This window comes from Pieris brassicae, chromosome 10 (genome assembly GCF_905147105.1).
Source record: "Pieris brassicae chromosome 10, ilPieBrab1.1, whole genome shotgun sequence".
Lineage (NCBI taxonomy): Eukaryota > Metazoa > Arthropoda > Insecta > Lepidoptera > Pieridae > Pieris > Pieris brassicae.
Genome location: NC_059674.1, coordinates 3,438,381 through 3,451,222, shown reverse-complemented (window position 1 = coordinate 3,451,222; position 12,842 = coordinate 3,438,381). Strand labels below are relative to the sequence as shown.

Genomic DNA, 12,842 nt, shown 5'->3' with positions numbered 1-12,842 from the left:
TTATGTGATTCTAATATCAAAGGCCAATGCACACTCCACAAATGTCGTTTTATAAATTAAATTAAACTATAAGCATTAAAAAGAAATCTTTGGATCAAAAATAAAATATGCATTTGGAACATGCACCATTCATACAAACAAATTTAATCGACATAATAAAAATGACGAGAAACATTACATTGTAACTTAGGATACACTTATAACTAACTGAAATTAAACGAAAGCCATTAAACCGTAAAATTAATGAAAACATACAGATGTGACTACTAAGATAAATACAATCTCACATTACGGAAAATGTATGCAACATATCTTATACCGAGCTGTTGTAGTCAGCAATGTATTGCTGTATGTTTTAGGGCTAATGAATTTGCGTATACACCTTACGTAACGCGAGAATCAGATTCCAAGTGATATGTTTTTTTTACCGAATAATTTTCAAGTTGTAACTGGCCGCTTTTGTGAGAATTATGCTTATAGTTAAACAAACAAATTAAAAAAAAAATTAGACACTACATAGATAAATACCAAGAATTGTATATTAAAATATTTGTACTTTTACTGACTAAAGGAAAAAACATTGGCAACTGCTAATAATCCTACGTTGTAAAAAAAATAACTTGTATAATGTAGATTGAAAATGGTCATTTCAAATTCGTTCACTCTATGTGGAATGCAATTAGAATTCATTAACAATATTAAAAGGTATAATAATATATTAAATTTTTATAATCAGCTCAACAATGTATATAATCTATAATAATTTAAAAGCCTAGATCCAAACTGTGATATTTATTGCACAAGCACTCATGTGGCTTATAATTCCAACGGGAATTCAGCTCACAACCTTATTATTTTTATTGGTTTTTGAACAGTGGAGAGACCAAACTAATATGGCGGTGGTAAGGTGAAAATTTTCAATTCTAAATGCGTTAAAACTATCCTAATGACACAATAAAATCGATTCTACAAGTTACCAACATGGCCCCGGGGGGGGGGGGGGGGGGGGGGGTATAAGGATCACTGAATCGTGGTAAAGCAGGTGATCAGCTGTCGGTGTCACAAACTGAACGCACGTCTCGTCCGAACCCTACTCACGGTCAATTAGCACGGCCCTAAGGATCACGATCTCCACCGGATTATCGAGCTGTGCTTGGTGCCACAAAATAGGCAAAACGCCCACCTCCAATAGGGAGGGTAACATGAGCTCACCTTGTGCGCTGCGAACCTTAATACAACACCGTTTGCCAATAAACGCGCATTCCAACCGAGCGATCGACCTCGGGGCGTACAGCGTCAATGCCAAACGGCGTCAACTACATCTACCGAATTTATTGCTGGATACATAAGGGAATATAGAAGAGAAATACATGTACCAAAAATCGCTTTACGTGTATATAGGTAGATATAGGTAACTTTAAGATTTCCAAGAAAGGCTACTGTAATGTACTCTAATGATACAATTATTATCGTGTAACGTCAATGGACAATAGATACCATTTGACCTGCCAGTAACCTCATGACAGTGCTTATTCGTAACAGCATAAATATACAGCCAAATAGACGCAGCGAATAACCGCCACACTTCTAACTAACGACTCTAAATAACACCATCGCTCCCACAACTCTGTATACATCAATAATTGAAAAATTCTATCTCCTACAAAACCTCTACTTCGACACCTACATAAGATACATGGCAAGAACAAAAGGAAACTCTCGTCAACTGTTTACATCAAATAATATTTAATGTATTTTAAAATAATACTCCCAAACATACGGCCGAATAAATGTCGATGCCGTCGTGTTATTGCTAATGCGTACTTTAAATTTATCAATATTGAAATTCACACATAAAATAGTATAATTTGTAAAATTATCCAAAACTTATCACACCACTTTTTTAATAATTTTATGCAACTCTAAGCAATATTATTAATAGCGTCAAACGCTCCCTTTGGGGCTCCTATTTGTATTTCTGTAAAATTTTACGAGACTAACACACACAAATTTCGACCAATGGACAACAAATAAAATATTGAACATTATAATAATATTAAAACCCTGAATATTTAAACAAAAAGAAAATTGGCAACAACTACTAACTAATTTATACAAATACCTATACAATAAAATAATAATTATGTGCATGCACAAATATAGTAAGAAAACAATTTGGCAGTTAAAATTCGTAACGCTAAGGCCTTACGCACTGGCCATAAATACTAGTTAAATATAGGCCCAGGGACAATTAAAACAATACAGTAAAATTAATAAACGAGTATTAATCACACATTAAAAACCGCAACGCTCGCAGACTTATTTGCTTAGTTCAAATAATAAAATAAAATAAAATTCCCTAATATTAACGGGACAAAAAATCCTGAAACAAATAACTTAAAAACAATAAGAAAAAAAAACCCGAAAGCTACTAATAAATAAATCAAAGCGTCAAAGCCGATGCGGTCACGGGATGTGACGTCGGATGTTGACTCGTGTTGGTTCTCGACGGTTTTCCATTATTGCTCATATCACATTAAATGTCTCTAATTGAAGCCATATACTGTTCCAATACAAACGAATATTACCGACTAATTAAGTACAATATACTTACGATATAATAAATGTGACCGGCTAAGGTATAAGTGTATGGCTCATCATATGAACAGTAAACTTTTGCACTAGGCTGAAGGAACTCAAAAAAATGAAGCCATATATAAATGAGGTTCATAATTGCAAATCTTGTTTTATATAGGGGCTAGAGAGCATCGTAAAAAATAATATATCAACAAAATATCACACTCAAATATAGGTGGTTTGTGTAAGTACTTATCAATTTAGAAAGAACTTCTTGCTGAAATAATGATCCCCGTCTAATCCATCAACCATGTTAAATTTGGTTCAAATAAATTCAAATAAAATATTTTAATGCCGATATTGGAAGACCACGAAAGGGCTATCATTATTCCAAAACAATATATAGCAGGATATTAAACTACCATCTAACTTTTAAGAGTTAACTTTCCAAAAATGTCTAACTTGGATCGCTATAAAAAATATATACTTTGTCAAACAGTAATTTCGATGATAACTAGTAGAAATTAAATAGGTTAAGATGGCACATTCATGGATATTACGAACGTATAGTTTAATAGTCTATTTGTTCATTATTAACCCATATATAAGCGTTCAAACCCGCTAATCAACTTTGTGACTTACCTAATGCTATGAAAAAGGGAAATAATCGAAATATCGATAAGTTACATGAAAATGCCACATAAACTATTAAATACCACTATATATATAATTTGTATTTACAGTGGCAATTACCAAAGAATGTGTTCCTTAACCGCCTAACCACGAAAAAATGTTCAAATATAGGCTCTCAAAACAAGAGTACATGGAAAAACATTTTGTATAGACACAAGAATTTCTGTAAAAGGTAAATATATTTTAACGGACAATATATAATATTGTATAAGCGATTAAACCTAAACTAGATGGCACGTTTTCGTGTCGCCTCCTTTGGTCAAAGACTAAAAAGATTAAATCAATTGTGCGTAAACGCATGGCCTTTATCGCCCGCGGGCAATAAAATGAGACTACAAGCAATAATGTTCGATTCGTCTGCGAGGCGACACCCCATCAGAACCTAATTGACATTACTTCACTCGAACTAGGAACCATAGCTGCTAATTTAGATATAAAATAATCCAGTCACTGGTCCATAGTCATACTCGGTAGGACTGAGCCACTTCGACGACGGAACAATCTTACATATTGTCCAAACCAAGTATGAAGCAACCGGATGCAAAAACAAAAAAATCAAATTAGCCTAAACTTTGGATTTTCTGTTACTATAACTAAATGCGAAACCAAAAAAATCAGTTCTTATGCAGTGAGGCCGAAACGAATAGATTTCACTGCGAATGGACAACGTTAAGTGAATTTAACAATTAAAAAAAAAATAACAATTAGTCAAATACTGTTAAGCAATGTAAAATCAGCAATCAAATTATAAAATAGGGAATCAATGTGAGATCTTGTGTACGACTTACAGCCATTGAGTTGTTCCTCAAACAATATATAGGGTGTTGAGGACTAGAACGTGGTGATTATTCTTCGCCAGGGTAACGATGTAGCCTTCGGATGTTATCTTCAGACCGCAGCAGCGAGACACCTGAAACGGAGTACTTATTAGCTTCCTTACGTACTGTATACAATTTCTATTTACAGTGAAATTCGTTATCATATATAAGCATTTAACTGTCAACTGCCAAACCCATTCAACGTTGTTATCTTCTGCATATAAAACGTGTTTTTTTTTTAATTTCACATAATCCCACCTTGACATAGGGGCACTCAAACTCGGTGACCAAAACCCCGTCCCGCGAAAACACGGCCACGTGAAACTTATTCCCGTGCGAGTCGCCAATCAGCACGTCTCCGGCGTCCGAGACATCGATCCCGTTGGGGAAATTGGTCACGTTCTCGCATCCGATGCGACGAAGGAACCTGCCCTCATCGTCGAAGACGACAACGCAGTGACCCTTGAAGTCGCATACGTAGAATTCTTTGCCTGTGAATTACATCATACATAGATATAGAATATAGCAAGAATTAAATAATGAGTATAATTTTTTTCTGATGTTCGACAATTTAATACAGGTGAACCATAGGTCAATGGACTGGTTAAATATGCAATATTATATTAAAATCCGAAAATAATATTCATTTAAGCGTCAACAACGGTAATTTAAAGTGAGTCGATTTTTAAACATAACAAGGATATTAATAGTATTGTCTTTTGTTAAAATAGCTTTTACACATTAAGAAAAACACTTTTTGAACGGATATTAATGCTCAATATTCGTAATACAGAGGAATCTCGATAACTCGAACCTAGTAAAGTCGAAATCCTCAATAAGTCGAAAAAAATTGCTATGACCTTCTGCTGAATGAATACAATATTCATAGTTTTTAGTGTTCAGTTTACTAATTAATATGTAAATAATATATACTAAAAAACTTAAGTTGTATTGTTATTAAAATTCCACTCTACAAATCTAAAAATACACTTAGATCGTGCCTCTATAAGCCAAAATTACAGCAGTTAAATCATATGTATCTCTCGAAGATCTTGTTAGGTCGAAACGCATCATTTTTATTTTTTTGTTTTTCTCTTACTAGGGCCCGTTGCATCCCTAGTAATTTTTGTGTATAGTTTATTTTTATTGCAACGAATATTAATAAATAAGTAAATCCTCGTTATTGAGATTCACATGTATATATCGCAGTAAAGTAGCTAAATCAGAGAGTTAATTCAAAATCGATATTCAATCAAGTCGCTAAAGTTCCGTCAGGCAAGTGAGTGAACGAAACGTTTAACGAGTTTCCTAAACATTCTTAGGCAACAAGACTAACCTAACCTAACCATTTACAATAAAGCAAAACACGGTGTTTTCAAGCTGAAGAACTGAGTTCTTCACGATCACACCGAAATAATTTCCGCCATGATTATTTTACATTGTTAATCAACACGCTGGCTTTCGGTCAGACAGATAGTTAAACGTTTTCGACGCTGCTTTATTTAAATCAAAATGCTCAGTAGCATTTTCCGTTTCCGCGACTTAAGTACTTTGCTGCGACATGTATATTTTATACGGACCAAAATAAAGATAAGCTATTTGAATTAACGTTTAAAATTATGTTTTAAGTACTAACTTACTTTATAACTACACTTATGTGTATAAAAAAATATGAATGAAACATTTTACAAGAAATTAAATTGGCGAAAATATTCAGAATGCTCACCGCTTATAGCAATGTCGGAAGGCTCCCGCATACACTCACTACAGTCGAACCAACTCATGAGGTCACCTTCCTCAGATAGAATAAATACAGTTGGAGTCACACTATCCACTGCTACTATTAGACCTTCGGCTGTCACTGCCAGGCCAGCTACTATGTCGATGAACCGAACCTGTACGACACGGTAAAATCATTTCAATATAATGTTTTCTTTAACGCCCAAATCAAGAAAAAAGGGGAAAGGGGGGGAAAAGAGAGAAAGAAGGGGGAAAAGAGAGAAAGAAGGGGAAAAAGAGAGAAAGAAGGGGGAAAAGGGAAAAAAAGAATTCTTGACCTTGTGAGTGACAATGCGAGCTACTTACAGCAATTTTCTTCAAAAAGTGCCCATTCTTAGTAAATATCTGCATTCGGGACCTCTCGTTGCCACGGTCACAGACAACAAACTTTCCTGTGGCGCGGACCACAGCCACTTTACGGGGGTACCACAATTGGCCCTCTTCTTTACCCGCTACACCGAAATTGAACTTGTGATTGCCGGCTTTGTCGAACACCTGAAAAATGCACGTTTTTATAAACGTAGAATAGATTCGCAGAAACGTAAAATATTGAATAAAAAATTAAAATGATTTTTTTTACACTAGAATTAAGAAAAAAGTTTTTATATTCAATTTAAATCTCAAAGCAAATTTTATTTCTAGTTACCAAAACATTACACTGTATATCAAGAATACTTACAGTAATCCGGTGATTATTGGTATCCGCAACAATGATGTCTTCATCATTTCCAAGGCAGAATCCATGGGGGGAGTTGAACTGGCCCTTGCCACCTCCGAGTTGTCCGAATTTAAATCTAATATGCATGGGTGTGGCCTTCGTTGCCCGAACGAGTGGGGCAGGTGGCGCGACTAAGGCTGCTTCTTCAGCTGCTGTTAAAAGCGGACGACCAGGGGACACGCCCCGAGGGCCGACAGAGCTAATAGCGTTTACGCCCCCGACGCCACCATAGCCGTTGACCTCTGGAAAGTTTTTGTAAGTTAAGATAAACTGTAAAAGAAAGTATCCAATCAAATTCAACTACGTTTATAAACCGCTATCCAATATGAATTATATTTATTATTAAGTTGGGACTTTTTAGCTAATTTTTTAGATAGATCGAGTACCTGTATTCAACCCAAGTTTGGCTAAAGCTTGCAAGTTGTTGTATGCGTGTGGAGAGTTCAAATCACCAGCCAGTAATTCGGCTAATGTGAATGATGGAGCGGGGGAAGCGTGCGGGGGTGGCGGGACGTCCTTTTCGGCAATACTTGCCAACTGTTGCAAGTTGTATTCGACCATAGACGGCAGTGCTGGCACCCCTGTTACTCCAGGTACTGCGCCTACTCCAGTTACATTGTTAACGCTCACGACCCCAGGCAGTACACCACTGTTTGCCACTGGCACAGAGCCTACACCCATTGAGGGAACTCCCACCATTCCTACCCCAGAAACGCCAGTCACACGACGAACGTTCCCAAGTGGAAAATCATCGAACACCGGTGCATTGGTCACCGACACTGCTGGGGAGTGAGCGTTTGACGCGACGGAAACGATCGCAGAGGATTCGCTTAATCGTTTCCTTTCCTCCGCCATAGTTACTTCAGTCCGGAAAGCTCCAAAAGTATCTTCAGTTATAGAGTCGAATTTATCCGTCTTTGTCACGAACTCCAAAGAGAAATCGACATCAAATTCCGGAGCCCCTTCTAACAGGCGTGCAAATTGGGAAGCCACGGTCTTCTTAAGCATCACAATCTCGGTGCCGTCGCCGCGTCTCAACAGCCGTGTGGTGAACTTGCAAGCGCAATCAATACGTTGAACGGTCTTGTCCACGCGGTCGAATAGATCCATAACCTTCAGTTCTCTCTCTTTGTGTAAGCGTTCGAGTTCTTCTAGAACTGTCTCACGGCGCCTTTCTAGAGCAGCTTTATAGGCATGAAAAGCTTCATTAATAAGGCTCTCGGCTTCATCGCGTTGGCGTTGTAGGTCTCCCAGGGCATCGTCTAGCCGGGCTGAAGCCCCACCAGCGGCTACAGCACGCGCGTTTGCTTCTACTATGTAGTTACGCAATTCGGCTCGGAGATTCGGCTCAGCATCAACTATGCGCTCGCAACGATGTTCACCAACTTTGTGATCTACTGTGAGACACTCGGTGCAAGCACCTACTTCGCAGTCACAGCAATACAGTTTTAGGCTCTCACCAACATGGCGGCTGCAGAATATCGGTTTATGAACAGCAGATTTTTCCTTAGACGACCGAAGCGCGTCAAATGGGACAACTCTATGGTTTTCGAAACAGCGCATAAACTCATGTGCAGAATTACAGTTTGAGCATAGGAAGTGGGAACAATCAGTGCATCGAGCTACAGCTGGTTCTTTGCTCTTGCAACAGGTGCAAACAACAGACTGATCCATTGAAGACACATCCAAAATGTTTGTAATCACATAATCAGAAGGTAAAGATGCTGCTCCCCCCACAGGAATCTAAAATGCAAATTATATAATACAATGCTTCTGTTACTAATAATATATGGTTCACAGATGAAAGTTTCAAATGTTCTTACCTTGGTTTCTTGTTTGCATAGTGGACATTCAACAGCTAAATCAAATTTCAAAGTATCACCTGCTTCGTTTACCATCAGCTTATCTATACATGTTTCACAGAATACATGTAGGCATGACAACACCCGGGGACTGCACAGCTTATTGCTAAAATAATGGATATTTGTACAAATCTAATATAGAATTGAGTATAATAGTATGTTGTGTAAAAATATTTTTAATGTAGTATATATAAATATTTTTATTTTTACAATTCGTACACTTACTCGCAAATCGTGCAACTTTGGTCCTGCTTCCCACTATCGGTAGATTCCAATGATCCTTCATCCCCGAGACTCACAAGGCCATCCCCATAAAGATCCCCATTCAACTCCTCCATTTTTCCTTACAAATAACCCTTGTATATTATAATGTATATCTTTTTCTTCAAACAACAAGAATCTAAAACAACGAAATACATTTACAATGTTAATCTACATATACATCAAAACATATTCAATACTTTTCTTCCAATTAATTAATTATATTAAATTATATGGAAACCAAATGCTGTGACTCTAAATTACCCTCAGAATTTGACTTAGAAAATGTCATAAATCAAGTTATATCAATTTGTACTTCACTAATTTAGCATAAGTATAAGCTGAGATTGAAATTGCTAAACATGCAAAGCATTAAAGTCAGCAAAGGTTTTGTTAGAGGTAGTCCAAATGCACTATATAGATGGACTATCAGAATAAATTTTACACTACACAAATAAATGTCTAGAAATACAATTGTGTAAATTTTTAAACAATAATGTATTATTAGACTGTATGAACAACAATACTAAATAATAAACCACAAATGCATAACTAACAATAGAAATACAATTAATTCTTTCATAAACACAAAACATTTGTAAGATAGAAACAAGAAATGATTTTATATAATTAATTCACAAATGCTTTTAGGTAGATACCTATATATATACATATATATAAAGATTTATATTGCAATAGTATTGATTTATAAGCTGAAAAATGAACACAATAGTTTTTTTTTATATTTAGGTTTTATATACATTTTACTGTAATATTATTAAATTTTCTTTCTAGATGGTTAAAGAGCATAATGAATTTGGATAGCTACATTTTATGTGAGGATCAACTAGCTAAAATAAAGAATATAGTTTGTAATTATAAAATCATTTAAAATCAACTATAGTTTTAGGTTAATATTTTAGTAAAAAAAGGCAAAGACTTATAAATGTTTTAGTAATATAAAATATAAATAATAACATTTTGTTATTAGTTTCAATTTAACAGTATTAATTAAAACTCCTTAGTGTACTTCTTACAAATCAATTTTAATTAAATTAATACTTTCGAGATATAAATACGATAAAGTTTTATTATATCACAAGCATTTGGTTACAATATCTAAAAAAGGTCGAAGAGCTCTTATAAGAACAAAAGATGAGGTTGTATAATACCATTTGGTATTTTGTTCACAATATATTTATACTAATACAATAGCTAACAGACCTTTAATGCGCAATCAATAAGAAGTCGTTACACATGTATACATTTTAAATCGTCCTTTTAGGTGTGTATTGAAAACGCAATGCACCATACATGCAGTAGACAATGGCGAAAATCGTCAAGAGGGCTTAAATAGTAATGTATTTAGCAAAGACGCAGTTTGGAAAGAAGATACGTAATATAAAATACCTACTAACCTTTAACAGTTAATATTTTGCATTAAAATAGACGATCAACGCAGAATGTTCTACCACGCCGTAACTATGAAAATATTCATCACTATGTAAATAAATAATAAATGAGCATCGAGCTTCAACAGACTTTATAATTAAAATAGTATTTTCGATGAATAAAAACTAAAGTTTTGTCACGTTCTCATTTTAAAAAGACCAATGAATACATCACTGCAATAGTATTGATTTTATTCGATCCCCTGTAATAGGTATGTAGACCGCCGACGTCCGTTGCGCGCTCTATGGTCAATGGTGCGGTAGTTCTAGTGTTGCCAAGGTAAACTAATAATATGTATATGTAACATTTATTATTAATTATTCATGGATTCTAACGAGAGAAGCTATAGCAGAATATGTGCCATTAATGCCCTTCTTTTTTTAGCATTGCAAAAAACTATTTGCTTATATTTTGTCCGAGAAATTAAACTTACATAAATATCGTTGTCTGTGGACAAAACATCGTATTATAGCTTTTGCCAAATATCAATTGTCATCGCATATGTTATAATTTTCAATATTTCAATAGGCAAGTGAATTGTAAGCTCGATTCGATTCTGTGAAAGCACACTTGTTTTCGATCACAATCGATCGTAAGGTCACTTATTCCATGCATTCAATTAAATTGTCAAATGATTGAGTTAGTACGTTCACATATCATTCTAAAAACTTAAAACGCGCAAAACCAATACCAGTTCATTCCATCAAATTCAATCAAAATTTTAGATTATGTACTTAAAACTATGTTCAACCATCTACATCAATCGAGATTCAATATTTGAAAAGTAGTTGATCGTATTTCTGCGAGAATCGATGAGTTACAATCCGTTTGTTACATCCCTAGTTTAAAGCGAAATATAAAGATTTTCGTCAATACTTATAAAATAATAAAAATAGTGGTATAAATTATTCATTGCATATTTGGGCGAAACAGTTTAATAGTTAATTTAGTTTACACAAACTCTATATACACATTAAACAATGACGTTCATACCGAATTGGGAGGAATTTGAGAAATCTGCTGAATTGTTATATTTACGTGATCCAATAAACACACGTTATACAATTAAATATTGCCATTTAAAAGGAGCTTTTGTAGTTAAAATAACTGACAATAAAAAGGTAGGCTATATATAGTTTCTCTGATATTACAATATGTTATTGATGTGGCACATACATATGTAGTATATCAGAAATAGGTTACCTTCAGAAACAATTAAGAAATAGTTGTAACCATGGTATGAAATAAATAATTTAATACATGTGTACATCTTTTGATTTACCTTTTATTGTATTATTCTTGTAATCTAGATGGAGTTGAAAGGCTATATAAACTGCTATTCAATATGAATTCTATTTAATAATTATTTTATTACTGTTTCAGTGTCTCCAATATAAAACTGAGATTCAACAAGATGTTAGAAAAATTGATAATTTCATAACTAATCTAATAAGACATATGGCATCTAATGAGGTTTAAATAAATATTTTATTGTTATGGTTGCTATTTTAATTTATGAAATTCTCTTTAACATATTTTTACCTAATCAGTTCATGGCTTATGGCTCATCCCTATGGTTATAAAGTAAAAATCCCCAGCTGTGTACCACTGTGCACTTTTAACACTTGCTCGTACAGTGAAAGAAAAAAATTTGAGGAAACCAACATGCCTTATGCACGAAAAGTTTACAGTATCAATTGGACACGGAAGGCCGATATTTTCTAATTATTAGGACTATTCGATCATTATTATGATTAATAATTTTACTATTTATATAAATACAAGAGCTAATAATAATGTAGGCTTCACTTAGTTAACTATCTTCAAATTTGTTGGTGTTTGTATCAGCTAAAATGTTAAGTTAGGATAAACTATAATAGGTATCAAGATTTTTGGAAATAAAGGTGTAGTCATAAAAATAATGTTTTAATGTATATAAGGCTTTAACGATGAACTTGAAAATAATAAGCAATTAAAGATTTGGTCAATTGGACAAGAGTGTTTTTAAGATAAATATATCATATTATTTTCATTTAATTTTGATTACATTATTTTACCAACTATGTTTATAATTACATTTAATTTATAGAATGTTTATGATTGTTAGACATTTAGGTTTTCAAAGTACTATTTATTGAGAACCTATTGGTAGTAATCAATTTACACTAAGATATAAAATTATAAGTTGTTTTTAGAAAAGCTGTAACTAAGTAACTAACTTCAAATGCTCTAGTAGGTATAGTATAGATAACATTACCAGTGTGAGCTTTGAGTGCAGTTCCCTATCCGATAAAAGGTGCATTGTAAAAAAATAACAAGTGTGCTTGTAAATTAAAAGATAATCCTGCATTTAAGTTTATCAAATTCTTGAAGTTGTGGTGAAGAGTTAGTCCTTGGGTTTAGCATACAAAACCCTGATTCAAATTATAAAGAACCTCTGTTTTTTTGGAGGTATCTTATATAGTAATACTCGACGGACGGTTAGGTCTGTGCTGTCTGTCTATGAAATATGCCTGCTAACTCCACAGAGCACAGACATTATTAATGTGTTGCCAATTTACACATCGTACAAGCATACACGATACATAATCTATATATTATCATCTTTTGTCCAACCTAAAGGAAGTTTGTGGCATACTCTTGTGACAGTGTTGTTCAAATTTAGCAAAGATGTTATTTACA

At 34.2% G+C, this 12,842-nt stretch overlaps 2 protein-coding genes across 2 annotated transcripts; one reads left to right on the top strand and one right to left on the bottom strand.

Annotated features, from left to right (window-relative positions):
• Nucleotides 1-1,269: 1,269 nt before the first annotated feature.
• On the bottom strand, nt 1,270-10,387 carry LOC123714907 (brain tumor protein-like). Its single transcript, XM_045669565.1, has 9 exons — nt 10,127-10,387; nt 8,673-8,847; nt 8,409-8,553; nt 6,972-8,328; nt 6,547-6,827; nt 6,174-6,362; nt 5,815-5,983; nt 4,347-4,579; nt 1,270-4,180 (listed from the first exon to the last, which is right to left on the bottom strand). Exons 2-9 carry the CDS (start codon nt 8,783-8,785, stop codon nt 4,076-4,078), a joined length of 2,592 nt encoding a protein of 863 aa, XP_045525521.1. The 5' UTR covers nt 8,786-8,847; nt 10,127-10,387; the 3' UTR covers nt 1,270-4,075.
• Nucleotides 10,388-10,971: 584 nt separating this feature from the next.
• On the top strand, nt 10,972-11,657 carry LOC123715304 (signal recognition particle 9 kDa protein). Its single transcript, XM_045670261.1, has 2 exons — nt 10,972-11,281; nt 11,544-11,657. The coding sequence occupies exons 1-2, from the start codon at nt 11,141-11,143 to the stop codon at nt 11,637-11,639; spliced, it is 237 nt and encodes a 78-aa protein (XP_045526217.1). The 5' UTR covers nt 10,972-11,140; the 3' UTR covers nt 11,640-11,657.
• The last annotated feature ends 1,185 nt before the right edge of the window (nt 11,658-12,842 follow it).